A 20,888-nucleotide genomic window follows, 5' to 3' on the forward strand; every position below is an offset into this window, starting at 1 on the left:
TACTGCGACGTGACTACCATTCTCCAGTTTCATGCAAGTTGTATACGAAAAAAATTAATATAAAATATAAATTTAGGTAAATAGAATTATGAAATTATGAAAAACTAAAAAGTAAAAATTAACTAAAAAATTACGCCCTAGGCCAGTGCCTTGGTGGCCTATGGGTAAATCCGCCCCTGAATATCATAGGCTGACTGACCGTTTTCGCTCAGAATCGTTTTTCTTATACAATGATATTATAACAATGAATTCAAATTTAACACCATCCATTACAGTGACCCACTTGTAATCTACTGTACAGCAGAGCGACATCCACTAAATGACATTTTTATATTTGTAAATATTGAATATCAGTAAAAGATAAATTAAGATAGAAATCTAAATTTGCGATTTTGAAGGTTTATGTGGAGTTACGGTGCACAGTGAGGATATTTTCATAAAAACCTAGCCAAAATATAAAGATTAACCTAAAATTGAGTTTTTCTTTTTTTTCTTTGTGATGACTGCTATTTTACTTTTAAACTCACTAATAAAGTATTACATATAATTGTAAAATGCCCATTATGGGCATTTTGTTAACTACCTAAACGTTTCTTTAAATGGTAAAAAAGATTGTCTGGATCTATCTTGGAAGTCTACTAAATATAGAAGTATTTGTATAGTTTGTTTCAGTCCATATGTAGTTATTGTTAAAATTGTACATTGATTTGATATTTTGCATATTTTTTTACTATTTCTATATAAATTATAATATAATGCATATTAGGCATACCTCCAGCTCCAGGTAACGAGTCCATTATTTTAAATGTAAAAACGGCTATAGATAACTTCTTGTATACACTATACAGTAATACCGACGACAAACACGATGCATCTGCAATGCCAATATGCCATACATTGAATCAGGGTTTGCCAACCTTTTTATACAAAGTGAGGAACATTAAAAATTTCAAGTATCTGATAGCATTTGGGAAAAATTGAAGATTGAAGATTTTGTTGAAACTGTGAGGCTGGATTCGAATAAGTGTATAGTTGAGTTGAAAATTAACTTGATGACATTACAACAACTATATAGTAACCACATTTTAGTGTCCAACACACGGCGAAAGGATTACGGTGTACAATATAATATTGACGACGGACAACGTGATATTTTAAACGACGAATAAATAAAAAGCCTTCTGAAGTTATTGTCCACTATAACAAAACATTTTATTTATATATATTCAGTTTATTTATTTCTTGTCAAAAGTCCAATGGATATACACAATATATATATATATATATAAAAATCAACTAAATCATTGGCTCAGCACGTTAACACTACGGGTTTTCTTTTTTACACGTTTTCATTAAAATATAATATTATTATTTTCGTAGGCATACCTACACACACGCGCATATATATATAAACACATAATTATATATATATTTACAGGTATAATCGACGTACCTACCTAATTCATCGTAATATACTATAACGACGACCGCCGTTGGTCACGACGTTGCACAATCATAATAAATCATAATAATAATAATAATCGAATAAATAAATAATAATAATAATAGTAGGTAGTAATATAAAATGAAAACTAGTGAGTCGTCAACAATATACAGTAATAATAATAATAATAATAATAATAATAATAATAATATTAAATATACATAATCGGTACAATTATTTACAAATTAAATAATAAACACAATATACAACGCGATAATATTATATTATTATTTTAAATACACATTTATAATATATAATATATCATAATATAATAGTCTTTGTTTCGCATGTATAATATTATATTTTGTGTACAAGTAAACACACGAGTGGCCGCGCGTGTACATAATTTATATATAATATCTAGACGTTTTAGTATTACATATTATATTAAATAGATTTAGTTATACACATTTTTGTTTTATACATTTATAGGTATTTATATATAAAATCAGTTAATTTACACAATATTGTATATTATATATTATGTATTTATGTAGATGTATATATAGGTTTATGTGTTAGTGCGCTGCGAAAACGCGTATTACGATAGCGATAGGAAAGGAAAGAATAAACCGATGACGGAGGGAGAGGTAATATAACTCTAGGTTATACAATAGTTATATTATATTAGGGAGTATCATTATTATATGTACAAACGGATATGAAGATTTATTTTGTTCGCCAGAAATGATAATATAATGGTCATCGTATTATAATAATTATAATAATAACAATAATTGTTTATAATGGAGTTTAGCGTAATTTTCTTTTTCTTTTCATTCGTCAATTTATGTTTTATCACAGATAATCTATCACTAAAATATAGTCTTTTATCCGGGACTCAAATTTTCTTCGAAATAATAATAATAATAATAGGTATAGGTATTTAGGTGTACCTAGTATGTAAAATATTGTTTAAAAAAAATATATGAATATATAAGTGAAAACCTAACGCGTGTCTTGACAACGTATGTACCTATTATACGAGTCAACGACAGTTTATGTAGTTTTCTTTACTATATATTATGTAATATATATATCAATATGATGTATATAGGTACGATGATGTCTATTCTATCTAAAACGAACCGAGAGAAGAAAATAATATATAACGATAAAACGCGTGTTTCAATAATATATACACATATTGTACATAAATATAATATATAATATTAATAAACTTTTGATTGTCGATGATAATAATTTATATTATTATTTATCAATATTTTTTTTTATTTTTTTTATATTTATCTGAAAAATATAATGACCAAACAAAAACACGAATAAATGTACACGTAAAATTTCGAAGAAAAAAACTTTCACAATAACATAAAATAATAATTATTAAAATAAAAACTAAATCGCGTGGCGTGGAGATTTATAAAAAAATATGCGTCGTAGGAACTGCAAATGGTGGCGGTGGCGGCGGCATCGGCGTCGGCGGCCGGGGACGAGCGTAGCCCGCTGCCGCTCCCGAGGCCGCTCACAGCCACGGGCCGAGTTCGCGTTCCAGCAGGGAGGCGGCGTCCGTGCGGCCCATCAGCCTCAGCACGTTCAACAGGTCCGTGACGGACGTGGGCTCCCTGTGCCTCGCCTCCCACAGGTCCAGTATCTGGTCGGTGGGACTGGGCTTGACCGCAAAATAGTTAATGTACCTGTGTGCATATCACCACGATATTAAATTATTATCAATTATTATAATAGATAGAGAGGTAGGTTAGAATTATTAGCGAGTATTAAATCTACTACTACCACTGTATTGCAGTAGTCGCCGCTCGTTGGTCTCGCATCGGGACCAGACCGTCCGTTAGTCCGTAAGGGCCCGTATTACAATAGTTGAACTCCGGTTAAACCACCGAATTCGGCCGGTAAAATCAGTGGTTCAAGCGTAACCGAAGTTTAGACTATGATTGTAAAACGGGCCCTTAGTCCGTTAGTCACTCCGAGAGGAGTGGAATATATTATAGGTGGAAGGTTCTATTAGCGGCGATTACTGCTGTAATAGTTATCCCTATGTGTGATATGATAATAATTTTTAATAATTGAAAGTCCAACGTTAGAGGGCGCATAGAACAGTCGATATTACGCATAGTATTGTATTATTAGAGTCGAGGTAATTGAACTTGACGACGAGCTGAACTTCTAATTTTTATTTCAAACTAATTTTTAATTCGTCTTACGGACGATTCTATTTTTCGCACCGACCGTTGGCCGAGTTGAAATAATTATTCGCTAACTCGCGGCCCAGTCTCTGGTGCAACTGCCGAACGATAGTATTATAATATACTGTACATTTAATTATTATACGTATTTTATACACTACACGAGGGTTCGATTCAAATAAGAGATGACTGCGACGTGCGAGACAAAAATTACGCGCTCTATTATAGATTTTAGGTCAACAATAATAATTATTAATCGGCGGTGAGTGGTGTCGATGAAAATATTTAGAAGCCGTTAGCCGACACGTTCGGTATTTATTTATTTTTTTGTTAATCAAGCGAAAGACATAAATTAAATTTAATGAAAAGTAAGGCACACGTTTAACGCGCCAGAACAATAATATCGATATCGTCTAAATTTATAAAACTTAATGAAATACACCGTATTATATAGTATTAAAATGAAATGGCGTTCAGTCAAATAATAAATTGTGATATGTATACATAAAAAAAAAAAATATATACACAACCAATAACGGCAAGAGGCTGAACCGCATATTAGGTATATAGGTAATATTTTAAATGTGGCTCGTCATCATGATAATACGTTTAATTTATGCCAATTATTATGACAGTTGCTCACCTGTCCATGGCGAGCCGTTGGGCCAACATCCTCCAATCGTTGCTCCTAGAATTTGGTGGATCTAAACATTGACAGAGTTGCTTACGTAAGACTTTACCGAATCTGAACAAACAACCGAAACATTAATAAATTATTTTTAATTCCTATACGCCACATACAACACATATTATACTATACGTACGGGGGAAGAAATAAACGGAAAAACAAAAAAAAAATAATTAATAAAAAGGCTGTGGGAGGGATGTCATCGCAAATAATATTTCAATAGGTAAATAATAAAATGTGTCACCTGTGCCTGTGTAGTGCCGTGTTAACAAATACGTTTGTACCCTTTACTACCCACCCTTATACCCATCAAAGAAAAAGATTAATTTTTCTCCTCGACTATTTTCCATAATGGCACTATATAGCACCGACCGCCTTTCCAGTCATATTAAAAAAATTAAAACTGGAATAAAATATTAAAAGAAATCTTTTCCATCAAACGAAATTGTCTGATGTTTTTCAGTTAATCGGGCTCGCTATAGCTACTCTTGCATCGTCTCGACCGAGAAACGAGGCTCTATACTCTATTAAAATAATTACTTAATGTAAGTAAGTTCGAATACATTTTTTTTTAATAACTTTAAATACCAAATTCAATAACCGTTTAGAGTTATACATAATACGGTGAAATACGAAAAATACCGTAGGTAGTGTATTATTGCTGTGCCGTATATCGTATATAATAGAATTATATATAGTATTATACTAATATTGTCATTGTAATTAGACCCTGTGTCCATATATGGACTGTAAATAAATAAATATTTTTTCAATATTTATAATAATTCTTTCTAAAAATTAATATAAGTTAGAAAACTACAAAATTGTATTTTTGTTTTCCTTTGAAAATTAGCAACCCTGGAAAAATGGACCCTTTACTTCCCCACCCCCTATAATACAGCACTGTGTGTATGTGTTATAGAAATTATCTATGTATACACTTACCGAAATGGCGTTGGATCGCATGACGTGACGCTCGATCCGCTGCCCGTGGTGCTGGTCACAGTCCTCGGCTGTCTGGGTTGGTGGCCGACGGAAGACAGGCTGTTCGGGTCCTGGTTCACCTTGAACGTGTGCTTGACGTTTCGCAGCGAACCGGTTGCCGCCGTCTGCGACACGCATACCCGACAGGAAACGTTCACCCACGAGTCCGGGTACTGTTGTTCGTACGGTTCCAGCGAGAACACTGCCAGGCCTCCCGAGTTCCACAGGGTCTGGAACGGGATCTCCTGTGTATAGAAAAGGGATGCGCTGTGGTTAGACGGTTAACTGGTACAGATCGCGAATATAAACGAAGGCGTAAGGTCTTGGCCAGAACGATAATATTCAAAACAACAAAATATTTACGCAAGTTCTGGCGGTTTTAAATTTTAAGCGTTCGTTATTTAATATACGCCGTGGCTAAGACTCATCGACACTACGAGTGTTCAAAAACTATTATATTATAAACAGCATTCCACTGACCTTGTAGTTGTCTTGGGGCTTACTCCTCCAATTGGTGCCAATATCGTCCATGGTGATCACCAGGTTGCCGCCACCCTCTTGAAAGCACATCGACTTGGACTTGTCCAGCATCACACCTCCGCTGACGCTGCGTTCTTGGTGTTTCAGCCTCTGCACATACACCGACATCGTTTATTAAAATTTATATTCAAGACGTACGTACGCCGCGTGTCCGTGTACGTACCTCTAAAGCCACGCCGTTGTCGTCGACCACATGAACCCGGATGTCGTACTTGAACTTCCGGTTCAGCGATCCAAACAGGGCCACTTTAAGCGTCTTCGCGGGCGGACTGCTGACCACCGTCGCGTCCGGTTCACCGACCAACACAAACTTTGACAGCGTTTCGCTCATCAAATACACGTGTTCCGCGTCCATTTGCACAAACACCGATGTGTTGATCGTTTCCTCTCCCAATGTCAGAATTTTCTGGTTAACACGAAATTAAATACATTTATTAATATAATTGGATTAAAATTACTATTGAATCATCTATCATCGTGTCGATTGTAAATTATATACGATAATTTGATATGTCAGGTTAGGCATTACCTTCCATTTGGGTTTAGCGCCTAGAGGCATGTCGCAACTCAGCACCGAAATCACCCAGGGCCCTTGCATCAGACTGGCGCAGTGTCGCATTCCGACGATCACCGGTTTCTTGAAGCTCTTTCCGTTAGGTCCACACATCACCGCCGGACTTAACTGCGTTTGTCCATCTAGAAAATGAATTAAGTTTTTAAAAAATCCTACTGTCACAAAAATCTACTACTGTTGATTGTATTATAACGGTTATAATAGCCAATATGTGTCCACTTCCCTCAAAGATTAATAAAATTAACAATAATTTATATTATATATTATACAGAATGCCGTATGATATAACACCCCCTCAATCGAAGATATAATTTTAAATTATATATTATGTGAGTATAGTTACCGGAGAGTATCGGCTTGTACTCGTCCTGTAACAAGGCAAACAGTACGGGTTCTTTTTGTGACTTAGCGACGGCGCCTTCGGGAATGGTCAGCGACAGCCCGTACTCTTTGCACTCCAAACGGCAACCTGTCGACGTCACGGCAGTCTCCTTCATCCACAAATAGTCCTTGCAATGGCACGCCACACCACTAGAGTCCGACTGGGACTTGCCTGTCAATATAATATTAGTGTTATTATTATTATTAAAATGACTAAATTTTTATTTGCTGTTAAGTCTGCATCACCAGCGACCGAATATATATTTGATTCACTTTACTCACTCGAACAAGTGTAGCTGGTCAAGCTATGACTAGACTCGGGACTAGACGTGAGCGCGTTCGGACTGTCAGGGGCCACGGACGGGACCGGCGGCGCCATGATGGCCGTGGTAACCGTCGAACTGGCACCGCCACCGCCACCACCATTGTGGTGGGGCACGTCATAATGGTGTTCTGAGCAAGACCGGGTCAAGCTGTATGCGTTCTGGTCGTTGGTGAACGGGTACTCGTAGCACGACGGAACCACTACCACAGTTCTGGTCAGGTCCGGTTGTGTCTGCTGGAAATGGTTGCAGCCACCGTTTCGCGAATGGCACTCCAGGGAGTAAGTCTTTTTCTCTTGGTCCGGGAAGAATTCCGGTTGGAAATCTGTACGAAAACGATTAAATCGATATAAAATTATTATACAAGAATAGGATGTCGGGAGTATGCGAGTTGAAAAGATGAACTTGCACGAGGGCACAATAATTATACTATTATTCTCGTGACTGTTTGCGAACGCCTTTAGCTTGCGCATAATGTTGAGTAGTTTATTATTATATACCGCTACGCATAGCACTCGCGAAGTCACCGACGTCGAAATTATACAAACACAATTAAGGAAACTCTATAATATACAGTCACGGGAGGGTGAAGTCTTTTAGAGCACAGGTCGCTTGTTAGCGTTCGAATATAATGCCGATTGACATTTAAATGAAGTCAGCTCGGTCGGTGTTGCAGTTGCAGTGGCAGTATTTACCCGCCAAGTAGGGTTAGGTATATGCCCGCGAGTCCCTCAAGTTTTACGGTTATGTTTTAATACATCTTTCCGGTTTTCCGGTGATTACATTATAATAGTCGTCAGCCGATAAAATGAGAAAACAATAATAATCGAGACGAGATCCGTTTTTGTCTCTTCCCCTCTTCCGCGATGGTAATAATCGAGTTGTTAAATGATGTTGTTGCGCGCGAACGGATCTGCAATCGTTCGCACGATGATTTTTTGCGTATTTTTTTAAAAATAATAAACGTTATTTTTTTGCTTTCCTCGTAACTGGCAATGCGTATATTATACAGAAAGGCCGAAAGAAGGATTTTTTTTTATAATCATCGAATGTGAAAAAATGTAGGCATATGACTAAAACGTTATTCGTACGATGAATCGAACGATCGACTTATTATATTATTATATTTCAGCCGAGTTCAAGGACTACACTCGTACACCTTCGTATACGCACACATATTGTTGTGATTATGTGATAATGATAGTATTATTATATTATTATTATATGCGCCGTATTTTAATAATAAGTATGATATTGTGTTCTGATGAGAAACATACCCGAGTTGGCCATGTTGTACATGCTGTGATCGCGGCCTTTGTTCTTGTACAGCCGGAACAACAGGACCATGCCAGCCAGCAGCACAGAGGCGGCTATGAGTGCCACGTACAGCGCCACATCAGTCTCCACTACCGATTTGGTAGCAGCTAAAACAAACGAAACGACAACACATAAATTAATTATATAGAAATGGTATTACACGTATTCTGCATTATATTATAATTATTATTTAAAAGAAAAAAAAATTAATTGCAAAAATTACTAATTTATATATATATACATTGTCGTTATATGATATTTCTATTTAATATATTATTATATAGGTAGGTATTATATTATATCGATTATCGTATATGCACAGATGACAAATGAAACGACATTCTTCAGATTGTGATATTTTATTCGTTTTAATCTGACGAACTAAAAGTATAGGCACCTGGTACTTATATACATAACATTGTTTAATATTATATTTGCAAGTTTTCCGACATTTGATTTATTATGCCATGGGTTTTTTTTTCTTATAAATTAAAATTCGGTAAAAACAACTTTCAGCTGTTAGTAAGCTGAGTTGGCTTGTGGTTTATAATACATATATTGGGAAAAGTGGGAAATAAATGTCTAATCGTCTGGTACGAAGCGGTATCCGTCCGCCGGCTGACAGAAAATATAATCATTTTGAATAACGATCATATTTGTTAAAATGATCGACATCGTGAAAATGTATTGGGCATCGAAATAATATTATAATGTTCTAGTACTGAAGAAAGTGCAGGTGAACGAAGATACGCGTCTCCAATCAAAACTCACGATTGATTACACGCGGTGGTTGTAATAGTTTATTATACTTGTGTACGGACAGCAAAAGGGGTGAGTAGCCGGTGGCATATTATAAGGCGGTGGTGTCGGTGTTGGTGGTAGAAAACAACAATAATTAACGGCTTAGGACTAATTTCTTACTGCCGACCCGTCACTGCGCAGCAATATATACTTATATATATATACCTAATACAATATAATATCCAATAAAATCGATGGACGGCCAATAAAAACATCGTCGTGCCGGGTTTCTCTCGTGTCCCGAGACGGTTTATCAAAAACTTTGTCGGCGACTAGTTTTGCGTTCGCGTGAATTGATTTTATCGGCCCTATAAGGCTATAACTGGCCTCTAACACGAATCGACCGCATGTATATATATATATATTATATAGGTACACACTCCGCCTAACGTTTCCACTGATTTTTATACACATAATAATATATTGTTTCGCGGGCCCGGGACGTCGTCGTCGTCGTTGTTAATGCAATCGCGGCGCACGCGTGAACGAAAACCAAAATGTTTATTATATACACTTTCAATCGCCCACGCGTGGTCGTTAACACGTCTACACTACCACCTCGATGTACGATCGCCGAATTTTTCGCCCAACCTCGGCCGTCGATTACAGAGTTTTTTCTCACTTATAGTTTCCGACCGAAACACGACGATAATATGTGATGTGGAAAAAAAAATTAACAGCGTGCGTAAATAAATTCGGTGACTATTATATAGAACGCGAGGGCGAGGCGTAGGTATACTATATATTATCATCATACGATCCATATTATATTATAATCTTTCGATCGGTATGCAACGGGACGGACGCGAGGCGCAAGGGAAAACGTTCGACGACTAATTAACGATAAATTATCGTACGGTCACGAGGTATTATGACAGACCGAAATTTCGATAAGAAAATCGAGTTTTTATTCATAACGTAGAACGCGTATCAAGTTTTAAATACGCCTGCTACTAGTTACTACAATAAGGGAGTATTTCAAATCACATATTTATTATGACATAACAAAAATATAATTCGTATATAGGTACATGCTATAAGCGTGTAGCATCTCACTTGAACACGTTTTAATTTATTACTCATACTGCAATAACTAAAAGAATTAAGAATTATTAATTAATGGTTATTAAAGGCATATACTTATTTATTCCATATACATAATTTATGATTTAAATACTATTTATAGCACTTGAACAAGTCAATGCGATATGTCGGTGATTAGTTTTAAATACGACAGTCATTAATAATTAAAATTTATTTTTTTTCCCCAACAAATTCATGCCCGGACAGCAATATTTTTATTTATCACGTTTGGTAGTTAATAATCCAACATAAGTTAAATTGAGGTTTTAATATAGTAAGACATTTAAAAAAAAAATTACCACGAGATCATAGAAAGATTAAAATATGTCGTTGTAAGATAGATAGAGGTGTATTTTTTTTTAAACTTAAGCCTGTTAATTATATGCCCCTTAGCTGTGGTAGGGGATTATGAACTGTGGTTGGTGAGGTTGGTACGGTAAGGTGTTGTTACGGTAGGTAAGCAAACAGTGTATGTGTGGCAATGTTTTTACTACTATGAGAGGTGTATTATAAACGAGCTAGCAGCGATGTAAAATAAATTATAATGCGATCGGATTAAAAATCATGGGCTGAAGTTAGAATGATATGATATTTCAATATGGTAATGATTTAAAGTTATATATAATTCTCAATAAAAAAGCAGGTTGTGCTTGTTGCAATGTTGCCTTACATATCCGTTACATTTATTTTCATGTTCGAAATATAGTAAATAATATCATAAATATATTCACATAAAACAGAGGTATAAAAAATTATTTTTTCCTCAACTTTTACTTATATTTTAGGCAGGACGTGACACTCCGTAGCCGATTACGTCGATAAGCCCTTCAGGATTAAAAATACACGGATATAAACGGATGTTTTTGCTGATGACATTAATAAATTCATTGAAACACCAGTACGGTAGATATGTTTTTGGCATTTTATTAATCCCCGTACACGCGTGATTGTGTATAAACAAGTTTATGTTGGGCTGTTTTAAAATGTTGTTACGCGCCAGCCATAAAATTATAAACGTTCTTTTCACTGTCCAGCAAACTTATATTACACGTGAAGGCAAATTGCAGCGTTACATTATAAATAAAAAAAACTTTTACGCGTTAAACTATATAATATATACCTCCACGCGACATCGCACACAACAATAGTTAGTCTGCAAGACCAATTAAGTTTGGGCTAGGTAGGTAATGCGCAGTTGGCTATCAACAAACGCAGGATTAGTCTATGAGGCATCGAGACCTGCAGCGGCGGCAAACTCCGAGCGGTTTTAATATGCCGGCCGAGGTTTAATCGATTTTTTCATTTAAGCCAGTGTTTTATTTCCAGCGAAATCGTAAGCTACATATTATATGGTATTGAAACGTGCACGGGCCCTAGTGTGTGCGGATGTAGTATCATACCACGCGGATAAGGTCGCAAAAACTTCGCCAACGTCCGGCGGCGTTATATAGTACAAGTTCGAATATAAACTGAAATATTTGACCCATCGCATTGCACGACTCTCAGGAATCCGCTGCAGAATGTTTGCAATCGAATCCGAGTGTGCTGCAGACGGTTTAAAGTTTAATTAAGACTCGCGTCATATGTGTGTGCGGGCAAAAAGAAGTCGAACTTTTTGGCGAGATAAAAGCTCCAACTGTCAGAAGTCAAAGAGAACCACCGGCGTTCAATTATATATATCAGTCGGCCAATCAACCGGAGAAAATCCGATGTTAAAAGGAATGATATCGTCGAACGGCGGCAGGAGGGTCGGTCCACCGGTGGTGGTGGTATCCTTTTCACGGATTGTCTTGTGTACATGAAAGACCCAATATATAGATCCCGGAGTAATTCGTCTGCGATTCAACGGAACTATTTCATTATAAGTATTAAGAAACGGCCGACGACGGTAGATTCCCCATCGTTCGTGTCAGTTTGAATGCGAGTCTTTTGTTTCGACGCGTCTTTGATCGGGAACCGATGTAATCGAAAACGCGGTCCAATAATCATATTATATATTATGTAATATATAATATGTATATACGTATAGTAGGCATTACATAATAATACGACATACGACAAATTTACGGTGGTCCAGATGCTTTTTATGATTCAAATATATCATAATACAATATAATATGCAGTATATTGTATTCGATATACATAATTGGTACAATATTAAATTATGGTAAATTAAGGGTACAGATTATATGTATTTAAAAATCTTTAAATAGTTGTGAGGAGAAGGGGGCTTATAATTAGGCTTTAATCAAAATTAAAATAGTTTTTCGCGTGATTATAGAATTGTATATGCGTATCGTATAATATAAATAAAACATCATTTAAGAATGTATTAATTTTAAATGACATTTTAATTAATAATCTATTCGATTTTAATAAAACATTATTTTTTTAGTTACTTTATTGTTTCAATCTAATTTAATTAGAAGTTATGTTTTCTTCATTAACTACCGCTGTGTTCGGAATTATTTTTGTTCTTTATGAAACTCCCTAAGCGATCACAATATTAGACAAAAGGGATCGTATAGTATTGTTAATAAATATCACCATCCAATAAATACTTCATTCTCCAAAACCATTTAAGTACGATTTATAAACGCCTGAGCAACTGATGATTTATACTAAAAGTTTAAATGCAATACTGATGTAATAATACCAACGTTCATTTTGTGGGTAGTTATCTCAAGTACATATTTTATTTGAAAAATTTCAATCGACATAGTATTTGTAAATAAATTACCAATAGCAATAAATCATATTATTTTATGATCGATATTTTTATTGACCAATTTCTAAACATGACATTAAAAAAAAAAAAAATTGAATACTAAATTAACAAGATCTCAGTATATAAGGATAAGTATCCAGTTTAAACGAACCGCATGACTAATGTTTTCATTGGATATATCGTTGTCGTCAACGTTATAGTGATTTACACTCCACCCCAAGACGGCAAGACGATAAACCGGGGCACAGCAATTATTTTAGTTACGATTCTTTCCCTTGCGCGAATAAACTTGTTCCTTCCGGTGTCGCTTCATCATTCCTCGCGTATATATATATAGACTTCTTTTGTTCGGAACAAGCCAAGGGGTTGGAAGTTACATGTCAGGGTCGTTACGATGACAATTTGTCCGTACGTCACATTACCGGAAACCATGTCGTCCGCCCCGAGTATAGTGAGATCCTAAATATTCGTACGAATTTCAACAGCCCTTCCGTCTCCCCACAAGTAACGTTACCACCACCATCCAGCACTGCAGAAGCATTCCTACGCATCCGTCGTCATACCCTAAAGATGATTTAATACTTCGTATTTTATAGTATATAATATGACACATTCGCGAGTGATATAGGGGTCCTGTCCATTCTAAACTGTTAAACAGAGGATCACACATGAAAAGGGCCGTTGCTGTAAACCCCCATCAATAAAGCCTTGGGGTTCTTCGAACAATATCTGGAGCTTTTACGCGCACGCGTGAAAAAAAAAACAAAAACGACCTATATGCCTACAAATCCGTCGAAAAACGCGAAAACGCGAAAACGAAAAGCGAATATAATAATATACGCGTGGAAATGGATTTCCTGTCACCGAGGTTTTCTCTTGCAGTAATTTCCGGATGGTCGTGAAAGAACAACCATTTGCGTCGTCCTGTAGAGCTCGATGACTAATCGTATAGTTTTACCCACGAACAATACCCAACAACTATTTGTTATTGGAATTACATCATAATATATAGTGGTGCGCTCTCATTTTGAGTTGCGCATTAACGTTCCAGGAAGTTCTGTCGGGTTTTTCATTAATTCACAACTTCACCGTCACGAAAATTCGTCTCTTTTAAAAACTCAATTAGGTACCCAATACTTAAATCGAGTTTCAGCGCACGCTAAGTGTTTTAAGTCTATATTTAAATAACGAAGTCATCAAAAGAAGCGTGAAAAAAAAGAGGAAAATCGAGAATCATGTTTATGCGTATATTAGGTAAATATTTTTTTTCGTAACGGATGGCCAATGTTTTTGAACGAAATTAAAATGGTCATATCGTTTTGCTATTTCCCCCCCTTTTTTTTTACGTAGGGTGATTTTAATTTCCTGTTGATATAATTGAATTTCTCCGTATATCCTGCACAGCAGTACCCGAGAGATTCAATCTTCATTTACCCTCTCCCTCTCAACCCAATCATAAAAGCTGCCAAACTTTCTGGCGACAACTAATATATAGACTAGGAAGTATGTAATATTCAAGCTTACTGCATAAGGCGACAACGCGATTTAACACGTATCTTACGGTCCATTTCAAACTCTTTGCAAGGTTCGTTTCACAACGATATAAGTATATTACTAAAATAAAATGCGTTCACATTATTAATAGTATTTATAACTAGGCGGGATTATGTTTATAAATGTAATAAAATTTTTTTTAAAACAATATAATAAATACATGCTAAACTCGTCAATTTGAATTTAGTAACAACTATAATACCTAAAAATATGTTATTGTAAACAGTAAAATGTTAAATGTATTTTTTGCGGTTAGAATAATACTAAATTGGTAAGTTACATAGCCACAAGGAAACAAAATAAATATGTTAGGTATACGACTGTGGCAGACGCAAAGGTAAGTGATTAAAGGAGATAATATTATTAAATATGACATACCAATTTACCAGCGCACGTTAACTAACTAATAAAATCTATACTGTTCTTTATTTACGCAAACGACATACCTAAGATCTTTTCAATATTATTTAAAAACATTTACCTATATTATGTTTATTTTTTAATATCGGTATACTTTCTACGAAATGTTCTCATAACGGCATATAAACACGCTAAAAATGTTCTAAATGCTTAACATGAACTTTAACGTCAATTTGTGCGGAATGCGGCAAGATATATCTTGAATAAAAAAAAACCGTTATTTTTTATAAGCAAGCCTCTCGAAATTTATGTCTTGTATATTGTGGTAGTTCGTTCGTTCTATCAGCTCTAAAGGCCATAACAATCAATACACATTTTCGCCATAACATCACGAATACAGCCGGACTATAAAAACTATAATATAATATATAAGTATCGTGTAACGAAAAACACGTACCTTCCTCGGTAAATTGCTCATCATCATAATTCACAGGGTCATCTCTGCCACCTGAAACAAGTATAATAAAAATAATAAATGTTATATTTTATTCATTTTAACGGATAATATTTTTCCGTCGTAAAACTCGCATTTTTATTAGTATGTACCTAGCAGTAATATTATGTTTAATAGTGCCACTGCGCGACTCCCATTCGTAAAATATAAACAAATATTATACATTATATTATAATTTATATCTATACTGGAAAAGAGAATAATAATGTTCAGTTGGCGTAGGTAAATGTATGCAAATGAAATACATTTATTTACATACCGGGAAACGCATAATAAAAAAGTGTGTAAATATTTTATCATAATGGAATATTATAAAAGTTTGTTAATATTTATCGAATACAATTTACACGTGACAATATGAAATTGAAATAAGGTAGCAAAAAACCAATGTAAAAATTGTAAGAAAAAACACATTTTAAGTCATATATAGTTATCATTACCGATACAAGATCCTCCAGAACAGTTTCCGGTCAACGCGTCCCGACCCACGCAGTATCGTCCGCCGTTCGAGGGGCTCGGCGACGTGCAAGACCTGGTTCGATGATGACGGCAATCCGGACCGCAGGGTGACCACGATGACCACGCCGACCAATGACCGTCGATTGCTGAAAAACCAAAGCGAATAAAGCATAACATTATTATTAGGTATATTATGTGTAAAATTCGTTTTTTCACCCTGCTAAGTATACAGAGTGATTCATCTGCAATCATGGTCACCCCCATTTTTCCCTTTAATAATGAATTTATTAAAATTCTGATTTTAGGAATTTTCAAATATATTTTAAGACCATATTATTCATGATATTTTTTGTACTACGAGAACTTCCCTTTTTACATCAAATTATTTTATGGAAAATGTTGATGAAAGTATGGTTAGTTCAAAATCCAAACTAGTAATTTCTCAGTTGTTTAAATGTATATACTAATGATGATAGTCCTTACTATCCTTGAAAGTAGTTTTACAAAAATATAAAATAAATTTAAAATCTAATACTTAATAATTATTATACTTTACCCATTTTTGAAAATTATAAATGTCCATGGATTAATAATATAAATATAGGTACTAAAATTTTCAAACTCCCGTATCTTTCAAATCTATTTCATGGACCTGACTACCTGATCCTGCTTAGTACCATAGGAAAATAACTCAAAAACTACTAGTATTCATAGTATTTTGACAAGCCCCAACATTATCAGAAAAATTATCTGCTAATTTACAGTAAATTATCTCCACATCAGTAAACGCTCCTTGAGTGGTACAAAAAATCTCAAGAATTTAAAAATATGGTCTTTAAGTAGGTATATTTAAAAATTCGAAACATCAGATAATTTTGAATAACTGCATTGTTCAGAAAAAAAAAGAGGTGAGTATATGCTTGGTGAATCACCCTGTACAATATATAATATCATACATTGTCGGTAGCTGCGCGTTAAATCGCGTATCGGGCGCGCTCAGAGGTTAGAATGGGCACACACACGTAAGTAAAAAGAAAGAATCGTTTTACCAGCAAAGACTTTACCTACTACGTCTGCAGCGAGATAAGATATACTGTCCGGTTAGGGGACTTGAAAGCTGCAGCAGTATAGTCGTAACATATATTTATTTCAGCCATAAAAACGTGAAAGCCCGATCCGAGCGGTACGCGCGTCTGCAGATTCGGCGAGTTTAGTTTTCCGGCCGATTTAACTCTAACGGCCAACGCGTATATTATGGTGTTTATATAAAAGACTTCTAAACACACATTTCCGATGCCCATAAACACATAATTTACATTGCCGTTATGTACAAATGCGTGTGTGTGTGATATAGGTGAAGCAGGAAAAAACCTTGAGAAAAATAAAAACGAAGACATTTGTCATTTGTATTTTTTATGTAATATACGTATACGTGCGTCGCGCGTAATATATACGACGAAAAAGTTTGGCGTGGATTAAACCGCGACGATGATAACGATCATCGGCTTACGCCGCGGGAGTAAAGAAGTTCGGAGCGAATGGACTTTTGGGCCGCGCCGCTCGCACGATATAATATTAAGTAGCAGGAAACCGACAAAATATTTAAATATTCGTACAAACGACCGGCCGTGAATGATCGATGGTTTTCGAGTTTGTTTGTCGGGCCGAAAACCACGACGGTCGTACCTATATATAGTTGTCGGAGATTTTCTCGCAGTACCTGACCCGATATTATAATAATTCAACTCTCGGTCAACTTCTCGCCGGGTCTCTCCTCGTCCTATACATATAAATACGGCGGAGGAGTGTTCGCTGAGCCATTAGCACTCGAACGGGGGTCAGAGCAGAAAAGGCCCTCGGCGGAGCCGATCTCACCCCTGTGCGCGTTCAAAAACAGCTATTCTCAAGAGGGTTCGGTGGTAAATGCGTTTTAAACAGGCGCCTTCTTCGGCGCGTAAACGGCACTAAAACGCGGCGGGCTGCATTATATTATACCTCTATACATAATTCTATACAAGTGCGCACGCGCGTACGGTTGGGCGGCGGCCGACCGAGCTCAAATATAATAATATTATACAATCGTTTATCAATAAGCACCGATAAGTCGCGCTGGTTGTGATTCCATATATTATATTAATAACTTTGACAATGCGAAAATCCATCGTCACTGTGACGCTGCAGCATGAGTTCGACCAGTAGGAGAGGGGCTGGGCTTTAGCCCTCCCAATTACTCGAAGCACAAAGCTCGTACAGGCTAAAGTTAAAAGCATATTATATATGTATCTATATATTATATCTTTAGCTTTTTTAAAACTGGATTAATTATAATACGACTGACTTGAAATTTGTCAAGGAAAACTTGGGACATGTCTTGAACACTTTCATTTGTGGAACTTGAGCAAAAATAGACAATGAATAGGGGGTGGCAAGACTCTACCGGGTTAATTTTTAGGAAAATGTATAGAGGGGCTTCATCCCCCCCACCCTTCCAAGATTTATGGACTAGTTGCGCTACTATAGCTTTAATAACATACATACGAGAATGTACACAGTTTGTCAACAGCATTTCCGCGGCGGATTAGAGTGTTTTGATTTCACCAGTGTTTTATACTAATGTGCCTCCGGAACACAATACACAGTGTACACTATAGAGACTACATACTCTTTCGGAATTAATAATCAACCACCCGATGTCCGTCGTCGTCGCGGTATACTTGCAGAAAACACAATAGACCGCGACAACTTACAAGAACCGTTTGTTGTATAGCATAAAATATATATGTACCATTATTATTATCATTATTATTATACACTCTTGCTCCTCATATATGTATATAGTTGTAGCTCGCGACCAACAGTCACACACTTGAGAATAAAATCTCCTGCTCAGTCCTCTGCCAACTGTCATGTGGCCCGCAGGCACATTGTTCGCGGTGCATTTAACACACAGCAAGCGAGCCGGAATTGACACCGCCAACACCCCTTTCGCCGTGCCGACCGACGCATAGATACATATATACTTGTGTACAATACTGCCGGTATATATACAAGCAACCGCAATAATGCGACCCGTCTACTTCCTACCACCCCGCGCGCGACCCTAACCAGTTTTGAATTAGTGCTCGGCTATTGTTTCAATTCAAATTCGACTATACGTATACATGAGTGCGAGTGTGTGTGTGTGTGTGTGTGTGTATGCCTCGAAAACCCTCGGGGTCATTTGTCTTGTGCGCCCTGTCTCTCCTCCACTGCAGCAGCACCATCATCATCCCAGGGGCCTCGCGCGTGTAGCAATATATAATGGCTGCGCGACGGCCGCGTCCCCGGGGAACACCTATACATTATTATATCGTATCTATGAGCAAATTGTTTTTAAATGACCGCCCATTGTGACGGGGGAAAAATCATTTATGTACAAAAAAATAATAATTAATAATTATAACGATATATGATAGATAATATATTAATAATTTCGTGTCGTACCGACGGCGACACCACCACCAATCGACTGTCACCCCCATCCCCACCTAACCCCCACTGCATCGATACGGAACTTCATCGATTGAAACAAAACGTCCCCTATATCTAAACGAACCCTTTATCTATAGTCGTATTGTATGTACAATATTTAGCATTATATTATACACACGAAGTCTGTATAGATAAGTATAGATGAAATAACTAAGCATATTATATAATATGTACCCAAAATTGTAAAAAAAACTTCACTTTAAATTTAAAAAAAATTAAAATAGTCGTGAAAACATAATATCTTTGAATACAAAATGAGCTTGGTGTTAAAAGAATACAATTTGGTTATAATTTTTTTTTATCTATTGTTTAGTTTTAGGATAGGACACAGTTGACACAAATAAGTATTGAGAAAAATGTATAAAAACACGTTAAAAAGATAGGTAAATAAAGGTTAGTATTTAAAAACTAGAATTTAAAACGTGTTGAGATGAAATAGACAACGATTTAGAAATTTGTTATCTCGTAGAAGGGGTTGGGTGGGAGGGCCGAATCAATATAATTCCATTAGCGAACATATTCGACGGATATAGATGATTTTCAGCGTTTTATTTTTTTGGCCCAGAGCCATCCCGTATTATAGTCATCGTCGTCGTAGTAGTATTAGTAGTAGCTAGTAGTCCTATAGTAGTAGTACCCAGTCGGTTTGCCAAAATCGACACCATACAACTTCCGATCAATCTTCCGTAACCTCCACCGCACGACCTCTGCAGCAACTCAGCTGCACATTGCACAACAGTCCGTCCCATTCGGTGTACGCGCGGGAAAAGCCGCGACCGGCAGCAATTATTGCCGCACATCCGCGACGGTTAATTTATGCCCCGAAGCACAATGAATATTCACACAAACACAATGGTTGAGACATCCGTGCCGGAGAGAGATGGATATAATATATTGATAGAGATCGAGGAAGAGAGGGTTGTGTGTGTGTGCGAAGTGTGAGAGAGACAGAGTCGCGTGTACAGGGAATTCGCTGCAGTACTAATGGCAGTGGACGATGGTCAATTCGCATGTATATACAAAATACACTTCTCCACCGACTCTTGCCAGTCCCCCAAAATTTAATTGGCCGGTTGACGATAAAAATCTTTCGATGCCCATAAATCGTCGGGGGGGTCACCCTCGAAGTCTACACTAAATACTGCACGCTGTATACTATAATATGGCTATAGCTGCTGCGCCACACATATCTCGTCGAAGCCACCACTGTCACCGAATGATTTATTCCGACGTTTTGAATAACGCGCGTGTATGTATGTAAATATTGTAAAATGTACCTACTGCGTTTCTTGTCTGTTTTTTTTTGTTTTGTTTTTATTATTATTCGCCTGTCGTTACGCCTATAATACAGCCCGCGCGTACCTCTCCTGCACAGCGCCCAAAAG

General features: G+C 36.4%; 1 protein-coding gene across 2 annotated transcripts in view; it reads right to left on the reverse strand.

Annotated features, from left to right (window-relative positions):
* Nucleotides 1-2,699: 2,699 nt before the first annotated feature.
* The window catches only part of LOC100569275 (netrin receptor UNC5C), a 124,331-nt gene continuing 106,142 nt past the window's right edge, over nucleotides 2,700-20,888 (reverse strand). The window contains exons 7-17 of one of the 2 annotated variants that reach the window (XM_003245811.4): nucleotides 15,954-16,118; nucleotides 15,457-15,507; nucleotides 8,434-8,580; nucleotides 7,116-7,481; nucleotides 6,796-7,005; nucleotides 6,408-6,574; nucleotides 6,042-6,284; nucleotides 5,819-5,968; nucleotides 5,300-5,583; nucleotides 4,310-4,411; nucleotides 2,700-3,159 (exon numbers count right to left, since the gene is read on the reverse strand). In XM_003245811.4, the coding sequence (XP_003245859.1) occupies nucleotides 2,988-3,159; nucleotides 4,310-4,411; nucleotides 5,300-5,583; nucleotides 5,819-5,968; nucleotides 6,042-6,284; nucleotides 6,408-6,574; nucleotides 6,796-7,005; nucleotides 7,116-7,481; nucleotides 8,434-8,580; nucleotides 15,457-15,507; nucleotides 15,954-16,118 (2,057 nt within the window). In that variant the 3' untranslated portion in view covers nucleotides 2,700-2,987. The remainder of the gene's footprint in view (nucleotides 3,160-4,309; nucleotides 4,412-5,299; nucleotides 5,584-5,818; nucleotides 5,969-6,041; nucleotides 6,285-6,407; nucleotides 6,575-6,795; nucleotides 7,006-7,115; nucleotides 7,482-8,433; nucleotides 8,581-15,456; nucleotides 15,508-15,953; nucleotides 16,119-20,888) is intronic. The other variant, XM_008186743.3, reaches the window with a different exon arrangement.

This window comes from Acyrthosiphon pisum, chromosome A1 (genome assembly GCF_005508785.2).
Source record: "Acyrthosiphon pisum isolate AL4f chromosome A1, pea_aphid_22Mar2018_4r6ur, whole genome shotgun sequence".
Taxonomy (NCBI): Eukaryota; Metazoa; Arthropoda; class Insecta; order Hemiptera; family Aphididae; genus Acyrthosiphon; species Acyrthosiphon pisum.